This window comes from Bos indicus x Bos taurus, chromosome 13 (assembly GCF_003369695.1).
Source record: "Bos indicus x Bos taurus breed Angus x Brahman F1 hybrid chromosome 13, Bos_hybrid_MaternalHap_v2.0, whole genome shotgun sequence".
NCBI lineage: Eukaryota > Metazoa > Chordata > Mammalia > Artiodactyla > Bovidae > Bos > Bos indicus x Bos taurus.
This window is the reverse complement of record NC_040088.1, coordinates 6,513,158-6,540,965: the sequence shown is the minus strand read 5'-3', so window position 1 is coordinate 6,540,965 and position 27,808 is coordinate 6,513,158. Positions and strand designations below refer to the sequence as shown.

Genomic DNA, 27,808 nt, shown 5'->3' with positions numbered 1-27,808 from the left:
GACCTGGGTTCAGTTCCTGGGTTGGGAAGATCCCCTGGAGAAGGAAATGGCAACCCACTCTAGTATTCTTGCCTGGAGAATCCCATGTACAGAGGATCCTGGTGGGCTACAGTCCATGGGGTGGCAAGAGCCGGACACGACTGAGAGACTAAACCACCACCACCACCTTGTTTAAAGCACGATTTAGGATGTCTGCAAGGCAAGCAAATGTATCTCTCAACTCATACACAACAGATAGTGGCTGGTAAATTTCCAAGGGGGCTTCCCTGGTGACTCAGATGGTAAAGAATCCACCTGCAACACAGGAGACCTGGGTTCGATCCCCGGGTCAGGAAGATCCCCTGAGGAAGGGAATGGCTACCCACTCCAGTAGTCTTGCCTGGAGAATTCCACAGACCAGGAGTCTGACAGGCTACAGTCCATGGGGTCACAAAGAATCTGATACAACTAAGCCACTAACACTTTCACTTTTCACAAAGCTCCAAGGAGATACATGAGAACTTGTTTTATACACAAGTGAATTGTCCAATTATTGGGAAGACCATCATTGCTGTCTATAGTGGAAGGCAACTGTCCTTTAGGGATGCACCCCATCCTTAGGGCCTGCAGTGTGAGTAGAGTTGTTCCTACTCTCCAGGTCCAAATGTGACCAATCTGAGCACCAGCCCATCCCTGTCTACAGCAGTTGGTTCAGGGATTTGGTCTGGAGCCAAGCTGAGCCAATGAGACCTGGGTCCAACAGACCCAGGATTTTTGCAGGTACTATTAGAAGAGGAGCCCTCTTTTGGGTTTCCCTGATAGCTCAGTTGGTAAAGAGTCTACCGTCAATGCAGGAGACCCCGGTTCAATTCCTGGGTTGGGAAGATCCCCTGAAGAAGGGCTAGGCTACCCACTCCAGTATTCCTGGGCTTCCCTGGTGGCAACCCACTCCAGTATTCTTGCTTGGAGAATCCCCATGGACAGAGGATCCGCTCTGGCGGGCTACAGTCCATGGGGTCGCAAAGAGTTGGACACGACTGAGCCCTCTTCATCCTGGAGTTGCTCGGCTATGAGAGGTACTGGCACGGAGCTGCTGGAGGCCACGTTGCCACCTCATGAGGAGAGCCTGCCTGGCAACGGACCAAGGTGAGAAAAGCAGAATCCAGAGACACTGCTGGGGGTGTCACTGCAACACCCAGACTCTGCTGTACCTGCAGCCCTCTTAGGTCTTAAACTTCCAGAGGAGTGAACTAGTCATTTTTTTTCCGTAAGCCAATTTTAACGAGATTTTCTTCCACTTACAGTGAATAATCCTAATAATCCAATTGGGGCTTTCCTGATAGCTCAGATGGTAAAGAATCTGCCTGCAATGCAGGAGACCTGGGTTCGACCCCTGGGTCGGGAAGATCCCCTGAAGAAGGAAATGACAGCCCACTGAAGTATTCTCGCCGGTGGAATCCCATGGACAGAGGAGACAGGCAGGCTACAGTCCATAGGGTCACGAAGAGTTGGACATGACTTAGCAACTAACACACACACACAATAATATAATTACTACTACTATTGTTATCAGTTTTATCAGGATCATTACTTTAGACCAGGAATTGGTCAATTTGGCCCTACGGCCAACCCAGTCCCCCATATCTCTCTTGATAAATAAAGTTTGGTTGGAACACAGCTCATTTCTTCATATGACTTATGGCTGCTCTCACACTATAGTAGCAGGGTAGAGTTGTTGCGACAGAGGCTGTAAGACCCACAAAGGCGAAAGTGAGTCACCATTAGGCCTTCACAGAGAAGGTCCCTGCTGCACCCAGACCGCCCTGGCCGAGGAGGGGTCAGGCGGCGCGGGTCTGTGTGGACCTGCAGGGCTGAGGCAGAGAGGACGGGGCGCTGGGGCTGCGACTGACTTACCAGAAGGAAAGCGCGCACGGCGGGGATCTTGTTCAGCTCCACAAGCAGCCGCAGGGCCTTCTCGTGGTTGCTGCAGTACTCCTCATACACGCAGAACTTGTCCTTCTGCAAGACAAGGACAGAGCCTGTGGGGAACAGCTCACAGCAGGAAGGCAGATGCTCGGAGATGTGCGGGGCCTGGGACGAAAGGACAACTCCAGACCCTGAGAGATACCCAGCAGGCGGGGTTTCAGCTGAAGGAGCTCCCACTGACCTCCCACCTCCACTCTCGCCCCAGTTCTGCACCCAGCGACCTCCCAGGCAGCAGCATGGCCCAGAGTCAAGGATACGGGCTCAAGCCAGGCAGACTGGACTTGCACCCTGGCTCTGTATTTCCAGCTGTGAACTGGGGCAAGCTAGCTGACCTCTCTGTGCCTTGGTTTCCTCATCTGTTAAGGTGGAATTAATTACAGTCCCTAGCTCATGGTGTTCTGTTAAATGATTTAAAAGGTACGGTTTCACCATACAGTGAGTGCTCAATAAATGTCTTTACAATCAAAACGCAAATCAGATTGTATCACACCAGGGCTTAAAACCCTGCAGTGGTGTCCTGTTACACTAGGAATGAAACCCAACACTTCACTATAGCCTTCAAGGGTCAGCCAATGTGACCCTGCCTTTCTCACTGGCCGGCTATCTGCTCCTTAGATTTGCCAAGCCTGTTTCTACCTCTCAGCCTTTGCGCTTGTCTTCTTTCTGCCTGGAACACTCTTGCCCAAAGCCTGGCGACTCTGCACCATTGGGGTCGCAAGTCAAATGCCACCTCCTCAAATGATACCTGGACCATCCTGGCTAAAGTGGCCACCCAAGTGTTCTCTATCACTCCTCCATGGCCATCTTTCTTTTCTTTGTAGCATTCCCACCTGAGAATTATCTGTTCATCATCTGTCGTCTCCCACTTGACCATCGGCTCCCTGAAGGCAGTGACCACATCCTCTAGTTCACTGAGAGGTCCCCAGGTCCCAGCACAGTGTCTGGCACACAGTAGGCCCGCAGTGAACACTTAATGAATGAACTCACACACCTGCTATGCACAATGCCCTATGTATATGAACCACAAGAGTCTATATAAGACTCAGGAATTTGGGAGAACACGTAGATCTCTGGTCGCTGCCATGCAGCAGTGGCATTGCTGAGACGGGGGATAGCTCTCTTGACTTCCAGAAGTCCCTGAGCCCAGAGCTAGGTTCTTTACAGGCTAGAGGTCACCTGTGGGTCAGCAGGTCTGTAACCATCAGTCAGGGTTTCTGGGACTGGAGCGGCCAGGAGCCGTCTTCGCAGGAAGCTCTCCACCGAGCAGTCAGTTCCCAAAGGCTTAAAGAATACCTCCTCCCATCCCGCCAAACCCCAAACAAGGATGTCCTGGGGAAGGCCACAGGACAGGAAGGGCTGACGGGTCTTGACCTCGGGCTGGGGGGTGGCTGGGAGACCCCAAGAAGCTTAGGAAGGAAGAGGTGGGTCTGCAAGGTAAGCAACTCGTCTTGTTTCTAAATAAGCCCCAGTCATCCTGCCAGTGGGCGGAGGTTTCGGAATCAGTAAGCTCCCTCTGGGGCTCCGTGTGCACCATCTGAGCTGATTGAGGGGTCAGGACCGGCCACCCTACGCTCTCCCGGAATGCGGGCAGACTCACTCGCATCTCACAATCCCCTGACACGCGGACGACTGTATTCAACGCCTCACATATGGGAAACCAAGGAAAGGCTGGTTTCCAGGGCCTCACCCCTAGCGAAGCGGCAGAACAGGATTCGACCTCTCTAAACCCCCATACTGATGTCCAGCTCTACAGCCAAGAGCCTACAGGCTCTGCTATTAGTACAGCCCCAAGGTACGACAGCGAAGCCTTGGTGACCACCACCAGCATCAGCCTCCAAGGGCAAGCCCAGGTTCTACAACCAGACCACCCAGGTTCACAGCCCAGCTTCCCAGCTCTGTGACCTCGTAAAATTTCAGAGCCTCTGCATTCGTGCCTATAAATTATCGACAGTGATGACCTCCCGGTAATAAGGTTGTTGTGAGGGTCATCAGGTGAATTTATAGTTAATGTGTAAAAGAGTGTCCAGTAAGGGCTCCTTGACTATCAACCACCACTATCATTGCTGTTGTTGACGCTGCTATGATGACTATTGCTATTATTTCTGCAAATTCACTATCCCATTAGTGAACCCATCTATACTATGACAGGCGGGGCAGTGGATGGGCAGGTTTTGATGGCAGAAAAGAGACAGGCAGAGTCAGGAGGAAGACAGTGAAGTGGACTCGTAGGTCTGGGGTGGGGCGCCAAGGAAGGCACCAGGCGGACTGTGTGAAATATGGGGACTCCTGCCCGCCAGCAGGTCTGCTGTCTCATTTTGGCACTGTCCATCTCCCCACAACCACCCCCTGGACTAGGATCTCCTTGGAGGCAGGGTTTGCCCCTGCTGAGGTCACGGCTGCGATGCCAGGGAGGACGGAAGTCCCAGACGGAGAAGAGATGACTACTTGATGAATGAAGTGAGGGCACAGCCGGGGGAGCTGTGTAGTGCCCAGGACCCTCACCCCAGCCTCACTCTGCTTCTAGTCCACCACAGCACAGCCTCAGCTCATGGTCAGCCCGCATGTTGTCTCACCCACCCAGCACCCAGGGCCCCTGGCTCTGGTCTCAGGCCCCAGTGTTTCCCCCGGGCACCTGCCTCCTACACTCTGACCCCACTGACTCGACTGCACCCCCAGGCACCAGGGGTGAGCACGTGGCCCAGGCCAAATCAGTCAAACAGCTCCCAGTCCTGGCAGCAGTGGTCACATGACCCAAGTCCCGGAGAGCCCTCAAGGACTCACGTTGGAATTATTGCGAAGAGAAGCTGCCTTTGAACTTTTGTTTCTAAGTGAGCAGACTGTCACCCTGAAAGTGCCGAGGACCATCTCTGCCACCACTCCAAGAAATAAAAGCAAAACAGAGGAAAGCAGAGCCTAAAGATAAACACCACGTTCTGAAAACATCACATGGGATCCTGGATCCAGCTATACCTGATGTCAACCGACACTGACTATGTCATTTGTATAAGCCAATTAAGTCCTTTCGTTGTTGTTTTCGTCACTTGCAGTGAAGACAGTCCTAATATACGCACATTCTAAAAGGGGAAGAAAATTTAAAAATGGATCCAAGCCTGGTGAGATGACACAGTCTCCCTGTTCATCTCTATCTGCACCGTGAAGGGCCTGGGCCAAAAAGCACAGCCCAGATCTGTTCATCTTCACATGCCAACCCCAATCAATAAGGAATGCTGGCTGCAACACTAGTGAGAAGAACTCTGGAGCCCCCTGGAGAATGCTGTTATTGATTAGTGATGTCTGCCATGGATGCATGAAAGGGGAGTAAGTGGGAAGATCTCCATGGGTTCATCATTCCTCATTCCCTGAGCCCCTTCTCTGACACACTCTCATCCTCTCCTTCCATACTGAAAAGGGCAGGGGACCAAGGTTTGAGGCTCAGAGAAGTTAAATTTAGCAACTGACAACATCCCCTCTTCAAAACCATGCCGAGTTTCATCACTCCCATCTCCGTTTACGGAGCCCAATCCCAGCTGCATCTCAGGCTCAAGACGCAACAAATGTGCAAATGCTGCCTTTGACAATGAAGAGGCCAAGCGTTCCGTTTCCTCCTAGGGGCCCCACATGGGGCTTGGATTGTTTGGCCAGGAGGAAATGGACACACAGTTGTGGACACACAGATGTGGGAGGTGGGGAGCACGTGGCTGGGGGTTTGGGCTGTGAAGGAAGAGAAGGGGACGGCTGCCCGTTGGGGACAGCTGGGGGAGAGGGTCGAGCCCCCAGGGAGGGCTCAAGGGTCATCAGCAGCGGTGGCTGCTGTCCACAGTACCCGGGGGTGGGGAGGGGGGTTACGAGCTCCATGGAGACCATCTGCTCCCAACCACACTTCACACTCACAAAGACTGAGACTCGGAGAAGGGAAGGAGCCGGCCATGCAGACACCTCTGGTGGGAAGAGGACTGTGATATTCAGCACCTCACAGAGGCCTTCCCTGACCAGGATGGCCAGATAAAACACAAGACACTGAGCTGAGTGCCCACAGATAAACCATGAATCTGTTCTAGGATAAGTATGTACCAAACACTGTATGAGACACGTGCTGCATGCGTGCTCAGTTGCTCAGTCGTGTGCAACTCTTTGCAACCCCATGGACTGTAGCCCCCCAGGCTCCTCTGTCCATGGGATTTTCCAGGCAAGGATACTGGCTTGGGTTGCCATTTCCTTCTCCAGGGGATCTTCCCAACCCAGGGATCAAAGCCACATCTCCTGCATTAGCAGGCAGATTCTTCACCACCGAGCTACCTGGGAAGCCCATATGAAGCATACTTACATTAAAATATAATCTGCTGTTTACCTGAAATCCAAATTTATCTCACCCCTCCTAAGGTGTTTTCATTTGCCCAATCTAGCAACCCTATTCCTGACTGCCAACTTTCATACAACCTCAAGGAGAGTTACTCCTCACACAAGGCATCGTGTATTCTTCACAAATCCACATCCCTGTCTGCAGTGACATCCTCTCTCAACTGAAGGACCCTCCACGTCTTCGCCCTAAGAGCCTCATGGCAGCAAAAGGCAAGTCTGTCTTATTTAGGGCACCAACTTCAGGGCCAAGAACAGTGGCTGGCGCACAGTAGGTGCTTAATGATACTATTAAGAGACTTTATCATGTAGAACGGTGAAAAACACAAGACTCAGAATCAGACAACTGGCTCAAATCCCAGCTCCAACACTTACTGGCTGGGTAAGCTTGCACACTGACTTAAGCCTCTCTGGGCCTCAGTTTCTGCACCTGTAAAGTGGGTATAATAATAGCACCCACGGTTAAAGGTTGTTGTGATGTTGTAATGAATTAATATACATAAAGCACTCAGAACAACACCTGGGACAGAGAAAGTTGACTGAATGCTAGTTTGTGATCATCTCAGTAGCTGGGGGTTGGGCCTGGGGTGAGGGGGTGATGGAGTTCCCCGCCATCCACTGACTGGGCGGCAGGGGTGGGCTGGTCTGTAAGCCAGGGCCCTTCATGGGGTCTGAGATGCCCCTTCCTTGACCGCAGAGCTCTGTTCCCAATCACCACCTACCATCCTTGTGCGGTCCTGCTGGCCTGGGTGTTCCCTCCCTTTGGGGTCCTCAGGGATGCGGTGGTAGGCGTGCCCCATCCGTACATCCCTCCCTGAGGACCATCCTCAGTCTGACAACCACCTGGCCTGCCTGAGGCTGTCCACCCACTCCCCAGGACGGCCCCCATCCAACAGGGGTGCAGAAGCCCCATTCCCTCATGGCAATTTGGGGTGACCTGAAGGAAGAGGCACCCCCAGTTCCAGCATTCCCCCAACCCTGGATGGGGTCAGGCCGAGTGGAGACTGCAACCTTCTTCTTGAACTGCTTCCAACAAGGCCCCCTGCACACAGGCCTCGGGCTTCCGGAAACCCAACCTACAGCAGTGGCCCCTTTTAAAAGAATTCAGCGGCATCCTCTGCGAGCATGGGGGACGCGGGGTGACGACGGCAATATTTTAATGAAAAGGATGAGTTTAAGTTAAAAACTCCGAATCACCCACTGAGAAAGCAGACTCCGCTTTCAGCTGTTTCAGTAACTTCAAGGGAGGGTCTCAGCAAGCTGTGGGGCACCAAAGCCAGCCTGATGCTGTTCACCTGCTGCTGCTGCTGTTGCTGCTACTGCTAAGTCTCTTCAGTCGTGTCCGACTTTATGCAACCCATAGACGGCAGCCCATCAGGCTCCTCTGTCCCTGGGATTCTCCAGGCAAGAACACTGGAGTGGGTTGGCATTTCCTTCTCCAACTGTTCACCTGAGCAGGCATCAGCTCAGAGTCGCAGGTGGGCAGAAGTTTCTGGAAGGAAGGCCGTAACACAGCTTGGCTTCTACTGCATTTATTTTTAATAGTGAGAGACACTCACTTTCCAAACCCAGTAATGATGCAAATTTCCCTCGTAAATAAGTGTGTTTGGCTCCCCACAAAGGCCTGAACATCCACTGCCAACACGTCAGGGTTCTGAGGATAAACACTGCCGCCACGATCGTCCAGTTCGCTGAGGCCACGCGACGAGGGCTGCAGGGTGCGCACGGGAGGGCACGGAGAGGGCTGCATCCTGGGCTCCAAACTCCCCACCTTCCTTCCTCCAGCCATCCCCACATCTCTGAGCAAATGAGCCCCGGTGGGGACTCACGATCCAGAGACCTCGCTGGCTGGTCCGTTAAACCTGCTTACCATGCCTCTGCAGCTCAGGCAGAGAAGTCGGGGGACCCAGGGAGCCTGGGGTTAGTGGCAAGCTGGATAATGCACCTTGAGGATCCCTTCCCCGCCCTCAGCTCAAGTATGGACTGTTCCACTTCCAGCTCAGATGCCATCCCTTCAGAGGCCTTCCCAACAATGCCACCGCCTCCTGGAAGCCTTCCCTGGTCCCTCAGCTGGGATAACACCCACAGCTGACACTCACACCAGTCCAGATTTCAGTGCTTCACTCAAATTAACTCATTTCACCCTCATGACGGTACCCCACGGCAGGTACTATCATCACCCCCGTTTTAGAGAGTCAGAGATTGCGGCCCAGAGAGGTGAAGTGACTTGCCCAAAGCCACTCAGCTTTTCAGTAGAACAGGGAATCAAACCGAAGCAGTCTGGCTCCGAAGCAATGGGGGTTCACTCCTTCCTCTGAACCTAAATGGAAGACTGCCCCCCATCCTTTTTATTTTCCTATTCAGGATACGTGTCCTGGGGAGTTCCCTGGCAGTCCAGTGTTTAGGATTCTGTGCTTTCACTGCTGAGACCGGGGTTCCATCCCTGGTCAAGGAACTAAGATTTGCAAGCCACAAGGAGCAGCCAAAAAATAAAAAAATAAATAAACAAGTAAAAGACATGTGTCTTGAACCAGTACTGCCGCTTGCCCCTCTCACCACCCGTATGGACGCCACCCTGCCCAAGGGCACCAGTGTCTCATACGTGCAATGACCTCCTCCTGGTCTCCCCGCCTCCCCCGCCCCTCCAGGCCTCTCCCTTGCAGCGGCCCCAAGAGCAGATCACGTCCCTGCCCTGCTGCTCGCCCTCCCTGAGTACCCGGCTCACCTGTGCCCCATCTCTCTCTCATGTTCATCCAATTTCAAACACTGAGGAATGGTGGCCACGTGGACAGCTAACATCCAGCATTTAGTGAGCACTTCCCGGTGTGCTGCTCTGAGCCCTCTCCTCCCTTATGTTAACAAACCTGATCCTCAACAACATCACGGGTCAGGTCTAGTTTTATACCCATTCTACAGGTGAGGACATTGAGGCACAGACAGGTTAAAACAACCTGCAGAGGCTAACGTCGCCCATGAGCAGCCCGGCTCTGCCCTCCTCGTCTCGGACCATCCGGATGTGACACCCTGGAGAAGGGAGTTAGCGACGATGACAGTGACAATGGAAGTAAGCACCAACATGTACTAAGTCCCTGCTCCAGGCCAAAGTCTCTCATCTCATTTCTGCTAACACTTGAGGCAGGATAAGCCTCTGTTGTGGGGACCGTCCTGTGGGTTATGGGCTAATTGGTGGCATGGCTGGCCTCCCCGTACTAGAAGCCAGTAGCATGGCTCCCCTCCCCGAGCTGGGACAACCAGAAGTGTACCCAGATGTGGCCAAACATCCCCCTGGGGGCAAAATCATCCCCTGGTTGAGAACCGCTGCCCTAGGCTACACATTTGATCATTTTACCTCTTTGAGTCTTTCCATCGACCCAAGGAGGCATCATTATCCCTACCTGTCAATCAGAGGAGGAAACTGAGGCTAGGGGAACAGAGGAGTTAGGCCCAGGCCTCTGCCCACGAGTCCAGGGCGGGTTTCCTCCTGGCGAGGAGGGTCCTGGGCGGCACAGGACGAGCAGGTGTGGAAAAGCAGGTGCCTCCTGCGGGCTAAGCCCCACCGTCTTCCTCCAGCCACCCCCACCCCAATTCTAAGTGACTTGGGAAGACAGTGGCCATGACAACGAGACGCAGCCTCCCTGTCCGGCAGTCCCAGTGGGCGCCCTGGGGTCAGACACCCTCGCCGGCCAGTGGGTGGCCCAGCGGGGACTCAAACACCGGTGGGTCTGACCCAAGTCCATCCCGGGGCCCCGCCAAGCCAGGAGGCCACAGGAACCCCAGAATGCAGTCATTCAGCCAAGAGCTCTGAGGGAAGGGGGACCACCTCCAGGTGACACCGAAGGGAGGGGAGCCAGCAAGTAAGACCCTTGGTCCGCTGGGTTCGACACTCCGCCCACTGTTGCAGGGACAGAGGTTGGGCCCGCCTGCCCACCAGCCTCTCCATCACCCAGACAGGCCTGCAAGTGAAACCGGTCAAGGGGACCCAGGGAGAAGCCCATTCCCTAAAGCTACAGGCTCCGACAGGGGCTGGGGCACTGTACTCACGAATTTTAAGAACACATTCCCAAGTTCGTGCTGAGACTGAGGCTCCGGATGCAAGCAAAACTCCAAGGCCTCCAGGAAATCCTTATGAACCTCCAGGATGTCTTCGATGTTTGAGAACAGGATCTGCGAGGGAAACACGAGGCCCAGGGACAGCATCAATCCAGGCTCAGAGGGAGAGCGAAATGAAGCCTTAAAAAGTACATAACCCCCCAGTGCAGGCGAGGAGGGCACAGGGAAATGGGCTCACAGAAATCATGGTAATAACAAAAGTACTGCCAACATTCACCAAGCCGGACTAACGCCTAATCCTGCGCTAAGAAGTTCATATGCGTTTATCGCATCTAATCCTCAGTATAACTCCATGAGGCAGGAACGATTCTCATCCCTAGTTCACAGATGAAGAACAGAGGCTCAGAGAAAATTATTAACTTTCCCAAGGTCATGCAGTCCAGTGAAGCAGCAGACAGACATGAACTTCACACTCGGCGTGCGGAAGATCACGTACTAAGAATTCATCAGTCTAAGACACACGCCTGCTATGTCCAACCGTAGGACTGATTTTTTTAAATGGTGAAGGTAGTTCCAGACACCAATTCAAACGATGTGATAAAAGAAAATACTATAGGGAAGGAAGATCAAAATGCCGCTTAAACCCTCACAAACCATACAAGAGTGTTTGTTTCCCCCAGAAGAACCTATAAAGTTTGAAATGCACAGTCTGGCCCGGCAAGTCTGTATGTTAGAATTGAACCTTTTGATCAGTCATTTCCAACCAGGGACAGTTTTGCCTCCTGGGGGACATTTGCCAATGTATGGGGGCATTTTCGATTGTGACGAACTCAGCTGTAACAAATCAGGACGCTCCTAGTGTCTGAAAGGTAGAGGTCAGGGATGCAGCTGAATATTCTACGAGACAGACACAGAACAGCCCCCTTGAGGGCAAAGGGGGCCAGCCCAACATGTTCACTGCACCAAGGTTGAGAACTGGGTGGACGGCCAAGACCATATACGGCAGCTTTACCTGCAGTAGCAGAAGACCGGAGGAAAGCTAAGCATGCATTGAAGGGGACTTGTGAAATAGTTAAACAGCTGGACTGGTTATATTTAAATACATCCCATATTCTGAAATACTCTGAGCCTTTGAAAAGAACCTGCAGGTTATCTGGAGCCCTGGAATGATCCTTAATTGCATACTGTTAAGTGGGGGCTCAGGGCAGGGGGCATCATGGTGCCACCTGGAATTCCAGTATGGATCCATCTGTGTAAGGTAACACACACGCAAAGGCCACTCTGCTCTGAGCTGGCAGAAGCAGAGACCCCTGGCAATAACACCAACTGGGAACCAACAAGGCCTCTAAGAACAACTAAGGGAGAATTTCCACTGACTCTAGGCTGTTTGAACCGTGAAATTCCTTTCTCTGCCTTTTTTTTTTAAAAAAAAACAGGTGCATTTTTCATTTAATTTTGAAGAAGACATTCACAGGGTTCAAAAATCAAAATATTATAGGAACATAAAGGTCCTTTTGAGCACCCCAATAAATACAACGCCACGTCCCTCTTCTCCCACTTCCCACCCGCAGCAGCTAGCAGCCCAGGTCACCAGTCACTGCGGCTTACAGCTCCCTCCAGGGTTTCTTCCACAGTCATTCCTTCAGGGAGTACTAACTGAGCCCCTACTGTGCGCCAGTTTTCCAGGAGACAAGAAGCCTCAGGACAAAAGTAAATCAGGAAGGGAATCCCAGGGTGGGGCAGGAGGAGGAGTTTGCACGTTTAAACACAGAGAGCCAAGGACAGCCGCTCTGAAAAGGTGCTACTGGAGTCAAGGCCCTGAGGAATGAAGACCAACCCCATACACCCTGCAAAGGCAGCAGACAGTCTGTAGAGGCCTGAGGGTGGGCAGCGAGGGCCAAGGGGCAGGAGACCACGCGTCAAAGCGGAAGTCCCAGAGGGCCAGAGGCCCTCTTCCTCCTCGGCCTTATCCTGGGGGACACTGCTCACATGAAGTGGCTGGAAGAATCACTCGCACTGTTGGGTTATTCTTCTCTTTCTTGTTCTGTCCAGCTCACATGGTTGAATGTGTTTAAAGACCCATAGGATACACCCTATTCTTACACTCACGTCAAGGAACGGCTGCAGAATTTCAAAATAAGTTTATCTGTCTCCTGAGCATACACCCCAAAGAAATGAGAGCCTGTGTCCCCCCAAAGACAGATGAGAACAGTCATCACAGCCAAAAACTGGAAATTGCACACATAGCCACCGCAAGAAGAATGAATGAGTCAACAGTGGTGCATTCGTACTATGGATTACTATGCAGCAATGAACAGCAGTGACTCCCAGCTACACCAAACAACAAGGGCAAGTCTCACAGACATGACAGTGAACAAAAGATGCCAGGCTCCACAAAGGGATCGTTTTTATACACGGTTAGAGAAAAGGCAAAGGCAACCAACGCAGCCAGAAGTCAGTGCTTGTCTTTGCGGAGGAGGCATGTACTGAGGAGCTACACTCAGGATTGGACCCTTTGCTTTATATGAATTATACCTCATAAAAAAGGTCATTTTTTCAAACTGCAATAAATTACAATTCTTAATTATAATGCATACTGTTAAGATGTAATAAATAAACGTGCTCAGTCATTCCAGTCGTGCCCTCTTTGCAATGCTGTGGACTGTAGCCTGCCAGGTTCCTCAGCCCATAGGACTCTCCAAGCAAGAATACAGGAGGGGGTAGCCATTCCCTCCTCCAGGGAGCCACAGATTGAACCTGAGTCTCCTGCGCCTCCTGCCTTGCAGGGAGATTCTTTACCCACTGAGCCACCAGGGAAGCCAATAAATAAACAGACTGTAATAAATAGACTAATGAACAGCAGGGACTCAGTAAATATTTGCTTTCTGAATGAATGCATAAAAGGTTCAATGCCAGCCCTACCAGGAACCAGCCATGCACTGACCCTGCATAGGTCTCTTTACATCTCTGAGTCTCAGCTTTCTCATCCAAAATACTCAACTCAGAATTATCAGTGTACAAGGTACAAGGCGGCTATCAACCTCGGACGTATGCAGAGGGATGTCCGGTGTGACCAAGCCCTTTATGAGCTGTACATGCTGGGCACAGCTGACTCCCACCCTGCCCCAGCTCCCCATCTCTCCAGACACCAGGACCCCAGAGCCCCAAAGGGCTGGAGGCGGCTTCTCAGAGAGTGAGATCACACTGGAAAGCCAGGCCTGGGGACCTCTGGGGCCCTTACTGAGCACACAGAAGGCCTATTGACTTCCTCCTGAAATTCCCCAGAGCCACAGCCAAGATGAAGCCTGGACCCAGTTACTCATCCACTCTGCCTCGCACTTAACGCCCAGTGCAGGGCAGGGGCCTGGGCTGCCACGAGGGCAGCTGGAGGTGCCAGGCTCCCAGGGGCGCTTGGGAAGGGATTTTCCACTGGCACCAAGCCAGGGGCCCCCGCGCAAGGAGGCTGGGACACAGGATGGTTGTACTGAGCAAGGGGAGAAAAATCCTGAGCTGGGAGTGGGGGCCTGAGGCCGAGCCCTCCTCACAGAGCCCCAGCATGGTCCGCTCACGGGACCCAGGGGCCTCTGGGGACCACAGGGAGCAAGCGGGGTGGGGGAGGGCAGAGCCAGCTGCCCGCGGGGTAGACACACCCACCCCCACCCCGGCGCCCCCTCCGAGCATCACCCGGTGGACCAAACCCACCCCCACCCCCACACCCCCTCGGAGCATCACCCGGGGGAACAAGGCAGCTCTGCTCAGCAGGGACAGCAGGGGCCCCGGACCCTCACCTTGACGTTCTCCTCCGTCAGGCCCTTCTCCACCGAGTCTGCCGCATTCTGCCGGATGCGATGCAGGAATGCCTGGAAGACAGAAACAAGGAGAGGTGAGCTTCCACGCTGCCAGTCCCCTGGAGGCAGCACAAAAGGAAGGTCAGGAGTTCAAGCGCCAACGCAGCCCTAGACACAGGCGGGAAAGAAGCAAAAACCTACTTGGCCAGCCATTCAGCCAACACATCTTTATGGAGCACCTACCCGGCCAGGCTCTGCAGAGCCCAACACAAGCCCTGCGCCAAGGATCTGTGCTCACACCTGCGTCATCGCCCAGGGGACCCTCGTGGACTGCAATTCATTTTCCCATTATTTTTCTTGTTTAAAAACTTAACTTCTAAATAATAACCATTCGCAGGGCTCAAAAGTCAAAACTATAGGAACTTTCCCGGTAGCCCAGTGATTAGGACTCCACACCCCCACTCCAGGGGACATGGGTTTGATCCCTGGTTGGGGAACGAAGATCTCAAATCCCAAAATTTTTTTAATTTGTTAATTAAAAAAAAAAAATATATATATATATATATATAGTCAAAATTGGAAAAGTGGGTTTCCGACACCCCAGCCCCCACCCATCTAGTCCCTCCCTCCCCCACAGGAACCACAGCTCCTTGTGTGTTGTGAAAACTTCCAAATAAACATACATGTGTTGGTCAAAAAGTACCAAGTTTCCGTTATTAGAAAAATAAATTCTGGGATTCTAGTGTACAGAAGAGCAATTACAGGCAATAATACTGAATTACACACTTAAAGCTGCGCTATGACGGCAATCATTTTGCAATATTTAAGTGTACAGAAGCAGGTGGTACACCTTAAATTTACACAATGTCACATGTCAATTATACCCGATAAAGCTAGGAAAGAATAAACACATATATAAATTTATGCATACACACACACACGTGTATTCCTGTTTTGCCCTTTACTCACACCAAAAGATAGCAGCATACACAGGATGCCCTGGACCTCCTTTTTCCACTGAACTTAAAGATCCCTCCATATCATAACCCAGGCAACATCCTCATTCTCCTTTCATGGCTGCCCAGAATGCTACTGCGTGGATGAACCTCAGTCATTCTGCCACTTTTTTCAAGGGCTTGGAACAGAGAAATCATTTCCCCCTTCTGTGATGTGAGACAGTAAAGGCGGGGCCTGGCAGGGGGGATCGTGGGGAACAGGTAAACACACGACCACTGCGGGGGGCGGCCGTTCACCCCCTTGAAGTGCGGCCACGTCGGAGGCAGCAGGCCCAGGATCGCCAGATGTCCTGGAGGAGTTATTATTTTTTTTTCCCCAAGAGAAGCCAGAAATTAGGGGTTTTTTTTTAAAGCAAAGTCTCCCAGCTTTTATTATTATTATTATTTTTAAAGCGTTTGGGGGTTTTGTTGTGGTTTTGCTTTCTGGCCATGCTGCACAGCATATGGGATATCAGTTCCCTGACCAGGGATCAAACTCATGCCCCTGCAGAGGAAGCACGGAGTCCTAATTGCTAGACCATCCAGAGAAGTCCCTCCCAGCTTTTAAATGGTGGCAGAAGAGCCATCTGTTTTTGCAAAGAACTAGGTTTCAGGGGTTGAGCACGAACGCTGGGGACCAGAGTGGAGGGGTGCAGCCACGCTGATGAGCAATGACAGTGGCCTGGCCCTGGTTGGGTGGGACGGACGCGCTGCTGAGAAGTCAGGGGAATGGACTTGGGTGGGGAGGGGATGAAAGCCAGCCCCTGAGGGAGACTGAGGTTTGCCCCGACCCCAGGACTTGCCCCAGGCTGACCTGGCAACAGCCACAAGGAACCCCCTGTGAAAACAACTTCACGGTCCACAGATCAGGAGATGGCACGGTGGCCTGCCGGTCACCCTCACCACCGCACGTGTGTGGAACACAGGGGACACCTCTGAGTGGGGAAGCTGGAGGGGACGGCCCAGGACGGAGCGAAGCGGGGCAGGCGGGCAGAGAGGCGGCTGTCGGATCCTTTCCCATCACCCAAAAGGACATCCACGGATGTCACAGCAGCCTGGGCGCCTGCGGACTCTGCTCTCCCAGGAAGACACTCACCGGCGCTCCACAGGGCAGGTCTCAGAGAGGAAAGTTGGGAACAGCAAGGTGGGCTTGCCGCTCTGCCCACACTCACTGAGATGCATTTGCAACCAGTCCCTGCAGCCCAAGTGTAGCCCAAGTGTATATTCTGGACTCAGCTGGATTCCTGACAACTGGACAACTCCACCTAGATGTCCGGGTCAGCATCAGTCACTCAGCCGTGTCCGACTCTGTGTGACCTCCATGGACTGTGGCCCATCAAGCTCCTCAGTCCCTTGGGATCCTCCAGGCCAGAATACTGAAGTGGGTTGCCATGCCCTTCTCCAGGGGATCTTCCCAACCCAGGGATAGAACTCAGGTTTCCTACATTGGCAAATGGATTCTTTACCATCTGAGCCACCAGGGAAGGCCAGACGTCCAAGGGCTATCTCAAACTTAACACATCCCAAACCTAGTTCCTGAACTTCCCTCCAAACCCACACAGCACCAAGCCCTTCCCAGCCTGACAAATGGCACCTCTGCCATTCAGGATCTCCAACCAAAGCCCCCCAGTCATCCTCGACCCCCTCTTTCTCTCACACTTCATTTCCATCCATCAGCAAATGCTATCACAGCTTCACCTTCAACTTGTTTTTTAAATCAGACCATTTCTCCCTACATCCTCAGTCACCTGCCTGGCCCAAGTCACCATCACCTTCTGCCTGGACTGCAATCCCCTCCCCCCTGTTCCTTTTACCATACACACAGCCTGAGGGATCCTAAAATTCTCCATGGCTACTCAATATACTTAGGAAAAAAAAAAATCACATCTTCCCACAGTCCATAAGGCCCCCATGGACTAGTTAATCTCTCTGAACTCACCTTCCAGCCCTCCATCCCCACCTCACACCTCAATAATCTTCAGCCACATCTTTAATCTCTCTATTCCTTCCACCTGCCAGGCATGCCCCTGCCTCAGGACCTTTGCACATGCTGCTCCCACTGGCAGGATATGTTCTCCCATCTGTTCTGGACCAGCTCCTTCTCATTCATCACTCCTTAGCTCAAATGTCACCTCCTCCAGGATGCCCACCTTGTCTTCATGTACTTATCACCTTCTCATCTTGCATTAGTGAAGTCGCTCAGTCCTGACCGACTCTTGGTGACCCCATGGACTGCAGCCTACCACACTCCTTCATCCATGGGATTCTCCAGGCAAGAGTACTGGAGTGGGTTGCCATTTCCTTCTCCAGGGGATCCTCCCAACCCAGGGATCGAACCCGGGTCTCCTGTACTGCAGAGAGACGTTTTATTAAGAGCCCATTTGTCAGACAAAAAGACTGAGATCAAGCAATCTACACCAGCTCCTAGATGAAAGGCAAAAATAAGGGAGCATGGTTGGGATGAAACCTTTACCCCAATCCAAGAACAAAGGTCAGGCTTGGAAACCAATGATTTGGCTTTAAACTGCATTCCTCCTCCTTCCTGCTGTGTGACCTCAGGAAAGTGCATTGGTCTCTTTGAGTCTCAGTTTGCGTGTGTGCGTGTTAAGTCGCTTCAGTTGTGTCCGACTCTTTGCAAACTTATGGACCATAGCCCGCCAGGCTCCTCTGTCAACGGGATTCTCCAGGTATGAATACTGGAGTGAGTGGCCATTCCTTCCTCCAGGGGACCTTCCCTACCCAGGGATAGCACGTGGGTCTCTTATGTCTCCTGCATTGGCAGGGGGCTTCTTTACCACTAGCGCCACCTGGGAAGCCCCGTGTCTCAGTTTACTCTTCCAAGATACGTGGATCATAGTGATACCAACCCGGCTTTCAGAATGTATTAGGATAAAGCGAATGGGAGCTCCATGAGGGCAGGGTCCTTGCCAGTCTTCTTCCCAGCTGGACCCTTGGGGCCTAGACCTGCTCCTGGCACACAATAAGCCCTCAGGAATCAAAGGAAGGGCTAAAATCTGCCTGGCACAGTGCCTGACACATCGCAGGAAGCTCAGCTTGGGCCACGTGGAAGACTGATGATCCTTCTTTTTAAAAGACAACGGGTCGGGGGTGGTCAGCAGACAGAAGTTCCCAAAGGATGTTTTTCCAGGGCTTGTGATGCTGCCGGGAAGTCCGGCCTCCAGCCTCTCCAGACGGGGCGGGAGGACAAGGCAGCCTCACCCGGCACATTGGGCAGAGCAGGAAGCTGGGAGCGCGGCGCGGCTGGCCTAGATCGGGGCTTCCTGCCCCACTTTCCCCACAAGAGCACGGCCACCGCGATCGTGCTGGGACAAAGCGAGGCTCGGGCCACCCACAGAGGAGCCGCAAACAGGCTGGTGTGCTGGGCACGATCGCGGCTCGTGGCCCAGAAAGAATGGGCAGGCAGGGGCTCTGAATCCGGCCCGCGTGCTGCCCAAGGCACCATTGGCTTTTCCAGGTGGGCGCCGATGCCCTTTGTGAGGGCGGGGTGCTGAGAGGCACCTTCTAGGGCGAGTCCGTGTCCAAACCTTGACAGTTTTGGAACACTTGGCCAAAAGCATCTCCCATCTTGGAAACCTCCCTTAGAGACGAGCCTGCTCTCGGGAGTCCCAGGGCTGCCTGCAACCCACCCCGGCCTGGGCGTCTTTGTCTATGCCATGTCCATCCGGTACCCTCCCCGGGTCGCGTCCCTGCCTCTCGGCAAGTCCTCCTCTTCTCTTTTATGATGATGATGATGATGAAATACATCAAGGATCCCCGAACAGTTAGAGAAAAATTTAACACCCACAAACATATCACTACCCAGTTTTGGAAAATCTTCTCAGCATTGTGTCAAACCATGTCAATGCTGGGAAAGACTGAAGGCAGGAGGAGAAGAGGACAACAGAGGATGAGATGATTGGATGGCATTACTGACTCAATGGACATGTGTTTGAGTAAACTCCAGGACTTGGTGACGGACAGGGAAGCCTGGCGTGCTGCAGTCCATGGGGTCGCAAAGAGCTGGACACGACTGAGCGACTGAACAACAACAAATTTGCTTTAAACCATTTTCTAAACGAAATTCATCAAGTCCAGAGGAGGTATAGACTGGGAAGGGACACAAGGGAGAGCCGTGGGTGGGACTGGGATGGGAGGAGCTGGAAATATTCTACTTCTTGATCTGAGCGGCAGTTACACAGGCGAATGCGTATTCAAAGCCTTATCTGCGGGCACCTGAGATCAAGGCACTTTATCCACGTGCCTTGTGAATATCAAGCCCCCAGTGCAGATGCAGAAAGAAAGGAGTCATTACAGAGTGAGGTGAGCTACCTGGGTACCTGCCCATCCTGCAAGGCACCGACTGCCCTGGACGCATGCTCCTCGCCGCCACACAGGCCTGTGCCCACTCACTGGGCACGTGTGAATTGAGAAGCAATAAAGAACACTGTTTTGTGAGTTTACAACACTTCTATAAGTGATGTGTTTTCAGCAACTTGCTTTTCTCACTCCACATCGCACCTTCCACCTTTGGCCCACATCGACCCTTGCACTTGGCAACACGTACCGCCCACACTCCACCCACACCCCTTGGTTCTTATCCCTGGGGTGCATCCCCGCACCACCTCGGCCACCAGCACCCACATTGCTGGGTCTGAGGCCCCTCTCTCACATGCAGAGCAGGCCGCAAAGACAAACAAGGAAACTGAGGCACGTGGGCCCCACACCAGTCACCTGCTTGACGACACACTGTTCTTGGGAAGGGGCCCAGAACAGGTTCCAGAAGTAACAGGTACAGCATTGAAAAGTATAATAATAACAGTGATAGATCTACTGCTGCTGCTGCTGCTGCTAAGTCGCTTCAGTCGTGTCCGACTCTGTGCGACCCCATTCCTTTGCAATTGTTACCCTACCTTACACCTTTGAGCCTTACTGTATGACAGATGTTAGATCTAAGTGTTTTTCATCCTCAAACAATGCTAGGAGTTCGGCCCTACTATAACTGTGCCCATTTTACAGAGGAGGGAACTGAGGCCCGGTGTAGTAAAGAGCTTAACCAAAGCCACGCAGCTAGGAGACAGCAGAGCTGGGCCTCGAACCCAGGCAGTCTGGCCCAGTGATGAGTCTCCAACCCATTTCCAACACACAACAGCACTCAGTAACTGAACAGGACAAACCACGCAAGCAGCAGACAGGTAGCAGCCGCCCTCTGGGGTGCTACTGGGGAGCCGTCATCTGTCTGGAACCCATGGCCACAGCCTTGGGAAGAAAATTCTCTCCCTGGAGATGAAAAAGGAGAGAAGGAGGCCTCAAAGATGCTCTGAGATGGCCTCTGAGATGGCCACCGGCAACCTGATCACTAAGGGGAGGCGGCCCGCCTGCCCCCAAGGACATCCCTGCCTTGACTGGGGTGACCTCACCAGACATATGGCGAAACCTGAGGGGCCCAGGGGAACAGCAGCCCCCAGACCATAACAAAGACAGGAAAGGGGGCGGTCCTGAGGACCCCAAATCCCTGAGTGATCTGGGTGGTCCAGGGTCCAGGGAAGCAGAGTGTCACAGAACAGCCATGAATCCAAGTAACAGTAATAAAGTAATACTAACAACAGCATTTTACTTTATTAAGTGACGCTTACTCCTTGGAAGAAAAGCTGTGACAAAACTAGATAGCATATTAAAAAGCAGAGAAATCACTTTGCTGACAAATGTCCATCTAGTCAAAGCTATGGTTTTTCCAGTAGTCATGTACGGATGTGAGAGCTGGACCCTAAAGAAGGCTAAGCGCCGAAGAATTGATGCTTTTGAACTGTGGTGTTGGAGAAGACTCTTGAGAGTCCCTTGGACTGCAAGGAGATCCAACCAGTCCATCCTAAAGGAAATCAGTCCTGAATATTCATTAGAAGGACTGATGCTGAAGCTGAAGCTCCAAAACTTGGGCCACCTGATGCGAAGAGCTGATTCATTGGAAAAGACCCTGATGCTGGGAAAGATTGAGGGCAGGAGGACAGGAGACAACAGAGGATGAGATGACTGGATGGCATCACTGACTCGATGGGCATGAGTTTGAACAAGCTCCGGAGCTGGTGACGGACAAGGAGGCCTGGCGTGCTGCAGTCCATGGGGTCGCATAGAGTCGGACACGACTGATTGAATAACAACAGCAGCATACTTAGGGCTGATTCACGTTGTTGAATGGCAGAAACCAACGCAACACTGTAAAGCAATTATCCTCCAAATAAAAATAAATTTGAAAAAATAATAACAACAACAGAAAGGGCCTTTGTACAGCCTGCACTAAGCAGCCCCACAAAGGCCAGAGTTTGGGAAGAACCCCAAAAGCACAGAGACTCCAGCAAATCCTTTCCTCCATCCACTCTAGCATTTATCCTATAGGAGTAGCTAAATCTCACACGTGGCATCAAGATTTAACTTTAGTATCTGATTTTAAATTCTAACACTTGGGGTTTAGTTAAATAAGCTGTCCATCTTGGCAAAAGGATCATCACATGAAAAATGGTTTGCAGAAGTCCACAGAGTGATACAGAAAAAAGAGTGTGAATGTATCTTAGGAAAAAAACCCAAGTTACAGAAGAGTGCATAAAATATAATCTCCTTTTTGGTTAAATAATTTCTACATAGGCACAGAAAAGAAAGTGTGGAATGAAATACCCTAAGCTGTGTGAGAATACAGCCAAGATTACTAACTGTTCCCTAATGTCTGGTCTCTTCTTTTCCAGATCTTAGAATAAAGACTATATTTTGCAGTTTCCTTTGCAGCTAGATGTGGTCCCATGACTAAGTTTGGGAGAGGCAGGAGTGGATTACATACACTGGAAGCGGAAGTATCCTTGGGGATGAGGGGAAGAACGGACCGGCATTCTCTTGCTATTCCTCCTTCCTGCTGACTGGATAGCAAATGTGATGCCTGGAGGTCAAGCAACCATCTTATACCATGAGGTAAAAGCCAGGGATTGAAGATAGACCAGCAATACAGAAGGAGCTTATGTCCCTAATTACAGTGGAGCCAACACATCTATCCTGGGAAGCCTATAATTCAGTAAGAAGGAAAATTCCATATCATTTAAGGCACTAATGTGTGGGTTTTATCACTAGCCATGGAAGCTAACTCTGAGAGTGGAATGATAAGTAATTTCAATTTTCTCCTTCATTTCTGTTTTTTCCCAAATTTCTACTTTGAAATCAAAAGTCATTTTGTAACATAAATACATGCTTTAAAAAAAAAATTGGATAGGAGAGGTTATTCCACATTCCAGGCTCGCCCCTGCCCAGCCTGATTATCACTTCTGCTTCAAGTGGCTAGTCACTTCTAGCATCAAGAAGGCTAGTCTGCATTCTCCTCCTGGGGGGCAGATGTCCCCATGCAGAGCAAGTAGTGCCCACTGGCAGAGACAAAACCAGGCTGTCCTTCTGCAGCGGGGCCTCTGAGCTGCCCACCCGTCCTTCTCTGTGTTGACTCTGGAAACCACCAGGGCCCCCAGGAAGGTGCTTCCCCTGGCTCGGTGCCCCAGGAGCCAGCCTGGCACTTCCACAGCCTGGGGTGGAACATGAGAGCATCCTCCACCCACAGTCACCACCATCACTCTGGCTGAGATCGAAAACCTCTGCACTCTCTCGTCTGCAAACACCCTCTTTCATCAGGCCTCTTCCAGAGCCACTGATGAACTATGTGACCTCAAGCAACTGACTTCACCTCTTTCTGCCTCAGTTTCCTCCTCTGTAAAATGGGTACACAGGAATCCAGCAAGGATTACCGATGCCAACACACACATCAGGCACTTTGAGTGGTGCCTGGTACACAGTGAGGGCTCAGTCGAGCATCTGCTGGTATAACCTCCCCAGCCCCACCTTGAGCTGATAGGGAGACAGACATGAACCCATTGTGTTTCCTAAGGAAACTTCTGGAATTGGACCAACCCCACTTACAGATCTCCTTGTATTTATCCTATGTTTGTTGACTTGTTGTCTTTTTCATCCTAAAAACAGTCTTTCTATCGATTGCTTCACCATCTCCAGGGTGCAGTGAACTGGTGGCGGGGGGACTTCACAGACTGTACAGTGTCACCACATCCTTCTCGCTGCCATGCAAAGCCAGCCACTGCCTTCCCCCGCACTTGCCACCCTGCTGCATCCGCCTGGCAACCACGTGACCTCAGAGTCACTGAACTTCTTCCTCGGAGTCTATTTCTTCATCCGGAAAAAAAAAAAGAGGCAGTAGCTGAGGGCGTAAGCAAGATGATGCAGGTAAAAACTAACTCTGAAGACTTCCTGGAAGAAGTGGCACAGAGGCTGGCGGAGAGAAGTGGGCTGGACTGTGAGGAAACGGGAACTTGCTTATGATTACATTCTTGGGGGAAGGCTGTCACGCCACCCACGCCAACTAGCGTGACCCCAGACCTACTGTGTGCCCAACATGGAACTGGGTGCTGGAGACACAGACATGACCTCTCCATGGGGGGATCGAGTCACTCCTGCACTCGCCTATTTACTCAACGCACACTGCCCACCTACCAAGTGCCAGGCACTGCGCTAGGAGCCCATGACACATCAGTAAATGAACAAATCAGACCAAATCTGCCCTCATGGAGCGGTGGCAAGACTATTAGTACAGTCGTTCAGTCGTGTCCGACTCTGCAACCCCATGGGCTGCAGCACACCAGGCTTCCCTGTCCATCACCAACTCCCGGAGCTTGCCCAAACTCATGTCCATCGAGTTGGTGATGCCAACCAACCATCTCATCCTCTGCCGTCCCCTTCTCCTCCTGCCTTCAATCTTTCCCATCATCAGGGTCTTTTCCAATAAGTCAGTTCTTCGCATCAGGTGACCAAAGTATTGGAGTTTCAGCTTCAGCATCAGTCCTTCTAATGAATATTCAGAACTGATTTCCTTTAGGATGGACTGGTTGGATCTCCTTGCAGTCCAAGGGACTCTCAAGAGTCTTCTCCAACACCACAGTTTAAAAGCATCAATTCTTCAGCGCTCAGACAGATTTTAAAATAACATGGCAGGTGAGGACGAGCATTATGAAGAAACATAAAGCAAGATGAGGGACCAGAGAGAGATGGAATGAGGGAGTGTTTGAGAGATGCTCAGAGAAAGCCTCTTTGAGGAGATAGCATCTGAGCAGATACCTGGAGACAAGTGAAGAAGCAGCTTTACAGGTATCCGAGGGAAGGGCATTCTGAGTAGTGGGAACAGTCAGTGCAAAGGCCCTGAGGCACATTCAATCGGTCTGAGACCAACCTAAAAACAATACCTGACCCTCCTCCTGGCCTGTTTTCTTCACAGCACCCGTCACTGCGCATTATGTCTACTGTCTCTCTAGTCCACTGGAATATGAGTTCCAGAAAGGCTCTGATGATACGTCTAGGTCACTGTTGTACCCTCAGAGAGACTGGGACTTGATCTAGCACAGAAGATCCTTGACAAATAAGAGTTTAACTGACTAATCAATTAGTCATCTGGAAAAGACTCCTGATACTCACCGCCCGGGGGCTTCCCTGGTGGTTCAGTGGTAAAGAATCCACTTGCGAATACAGGAGACTTAGGTTTAATCCCTGGGTCAGGAAGATCCCCTGAAGAAGGAAATGGCAACCCACTCCAGTACTCTTAGCTGGGAAATCCCAAGGACAGAGGAGCCTGGTGGGCTATAGTCCATGGGGTCACAAAAGAGTGAAACATGACTTACCAACCAAACAACAACAACCCACTACCCAGCTTCCAGGCCCCAAGAAAAGGTCCCCAGTTTTCACCCAGCCCCATCACATCTGCGACCATGGAGGAAGTCCAAGTAAAACCTGAGTTGCTACAACCTGTTGTGAACAGGGCTGATGCAATAGTAGGGGAGGGGGGCGGGGGGACCACAGAGGAGAAACCAACACTCTTCCCCACACAGACTCCACCCCAGGGGCTGCAGCCTAGCCTGCAGTCTCCCTGAACTCACCCTCAACATGCCATGCCTTCAACCATGATTCACGCCGTGGCTGCAACACGCTACCGAGATACAGTTCCCTCTCAAAGGTCTCAAAGTGGTGGCCCACAGGCATGTCTAGTGTGACCAGCAATGGGCTTTGAGGAAATCCGGGCTTGGGTTTGAACATCAGATTTCCCATTAAAATCTTAGGTGTGAGCTTCTCTTGAGAAAGCTGACCACAGGTCTCCAAAGTCCTGAGGGCCACAGCCAGATAAGAGCGCGGCAGCCACCGAATTCACTCCCGCGAGCTCTGCTCTGTTTGCTACCAGCCAGCCTGCTGCTGCACTCATCTTCCTCCCACCTGGCCTCATGGGCATTTAAGTGTGAGACCAGAGTCCTAGACCTGGCAGAGGTGAAGCCTACGCACGCTCCCCGTACCAGCAACCGGGGCAGACATCGCCAATGGAGCACCGGCTTCTTTCCTGCTGAGTCTTCTCCACACTGCGGAGCACGTCTCTCCCCTTGCTGTTACCACCCCCACCCACAACATGATCTGAGATCCTTCCTATTCCAACGCCAACTTCTTCCCCACCTCTATGAGCCCCTAGTCTTTTTACCTAAAGAATGGACTCATCAGAATGGGATTAAGAGCAGAGCATCTCAAGCTCTGAACCACTGACACTGGAGCAGATAATCCTTCGGTGCGGGCGGGGAGGGGGGCTGTCCTCTGTATTACAGGACGTTTAGTGGCATCCCTGGCCTCTGTCCTCCAGACACCAGTAGCAAACCCCACCCTCAACTGTGACAACCAGAAATGTTTCCAAACATTGCCCAATACCTCCTGCAGCGGGGAGGGGGCAAAGTCTACCCCACCCCCCACGCCCCCTATGCAGCCCCATCAAGAACCACCAATTACATCATCGTTAAGAACATGTCTCCAAAGCCAAGTATTCTGAGTACAAATCCTGGCTCTGACATTTACTGGCCACGTGACACTGGGCAGCCTCACTCAGTTTCTTTCTCTGCAAAAATGCAGATTCAAAAATGGTACCTGACTGCTAAGGGGTATGGAGTTTCCTGGGGGGGGCGGCGGGAGTGATGAAAATGTCCTTAGGTAGCTGGTGATGGCACAATTCTGTCAATATACTAAAAACCACTGAAGCACACACTTTACGTGGCTAAACTGTATGGTACGTGAATTATATTTCAACAAGCTGTTGCACATACACACACACGGTGCCTGGCTCACAGGGGCATGGTGAGACCTTGACGAGTTAGGATGAAGTGCCTTCGGAAAGCAGACAATGTATTATCAGCGTCAGCCCACACTCATCTGGAGACGCAGATGGGCGGGCGGCTTCGAGGAAAAGCCCACAGTGACCGAGACAGCGGTGGCTGGGAACGGGCTCCGCTCTGGGTGGTATTTCCCGCCGGAATGTCCCAGACAAAGCAAACCAAGTCACTCAGGGGCCCCAGGATGCAGGGCGGGGCGGCTGGACGTCCTGGGGACCCCGTGCCTGTCTGTGGAAGGACAATGGGTGGAATGCGCTCTCCTCTCCGCGGGGCTGACACTTGACATCTGAGGACAATGACTTTCAAGAGGTTTTGTTTTTTCCTCCGCCCAGCTTTTTTTTCCATCTCCCCAAACAATTGTGACTTGGGCTGCTGGGGGGAGCGGTTTCCCCCCACCACTTCTTGGCTTGTGAAGAATTGTCTTTGCAAAGTCAGGAAACAATACACAAAAGTGAGAGAATGTAAAGATAGTGGCACTCGGGACCGCCAGGGCGGGGGTCTCAGCGTGGAGGTTTCCTCCAGTTTGTTTTTCCCAGAGCCTGCTCAGGCCCCCGGGAAGGGATTCAGGGGCTCAAAGAGGCTGCTGACTGCAGGGCAGGCTCCAGAGCACAGACCTGTACTGCTCGCATGGGAGTCTGGAGTCTTCATTTTAGGGCATGTCAGCAAGGTCCCCACTGCTTCCCACACACTGCCTTATCCCAGACACCCTCAGCCCTGTCTTTCGGAAAAGGAGATGGATAGGACTTCCCTGGCAGTCCAGTGGTTAAGACCCCTCACTCCTGTAATGACAGGGTGTGTGGATTCAGTCTCTGATCGGGGAACTAGGATCCTGCAAACTACACAGTGCGGAAAAAGAAAAAAACAGGAACTTCCCTGGCGGTCCAGTGGTTAAGACTCCTCACTGCCAATGCAGAGAGTATGGGTTCCATCCCTGGTTGGGGAGCTAAGACCCCACGTGCTTCTTAGCAAAAAAAAAAACAAAACATAAAATAGAAGCAACACTGTAACAAGTCCAAAAAAGACTTTAATAACAGTCCACACCAAAAAAAAAAGAAAAAAATAATTAAATATATATGATTATTTGAAAAAGAAAAAACTTTTTAAGAAAAGAAAAGGAGATTGAGGTTCTCAGTGGATGAAGGGCCAGTCCCAGAGCACACAGCTAAGCAGACAGAGCTGGGATCTGACCGCTGGGCCACCAGTATGGACACTGGCCTTCCGCTGTTTCCCTCTGACCTAGGCTTGTGCTCTCAGCGTCCCTGACCAACGACCCACCCAATCCGACTCTCAATGGGACCACACCATTGAAGTCCTCTCCCCTAGTTGTGCCTAGGTCCCCGTGATCCAGCACTGCCTCTGGCCTTGCAGGTCCAGGAGACGAAGGGAGGGAGATGTTGCCAGGGGAGCCTGTGGATACCGGGGGGCAGACAGG

At 51.9% G+C, this 27,808-nt stretch overlaps 1 protein-coding gene across 1 annotated transcript in view; it reads right to left on the bottom strand.

Annotated features, from left to right (window-relative positions):
- PREX1 (phosphatidylinositol-3,4,5-trisphosphate dependent Rac exchange factor 1) overlaps positions 1 to 27,808 on the bottom strand; it is a 180,956-nt gene that overhangs the window by 91,359 nt on the left and 61,789 nt on the right. Inside the window, exons 2-4 of the mRNA XM_027558326.1 lie at positions 14,160 to 14,231; positions 10,363 to 10,485; positions 1,894 to 1,998 (exon numbers count right to left, since the gene is read on the bottom strand). Of these exons, the coding sequence (XP_027414127.1) occupies positions 1,894 to 1,998; positions 10,363 to 10,485; positions 14,160 to 14,231 (300 nt within the window). The remainder of the gene's footprint in view (positions 1 to 1,893; positions 1,999 to 10,362; positions 10,486 to 14,159; positions 14,232 to 27,808) is intronic.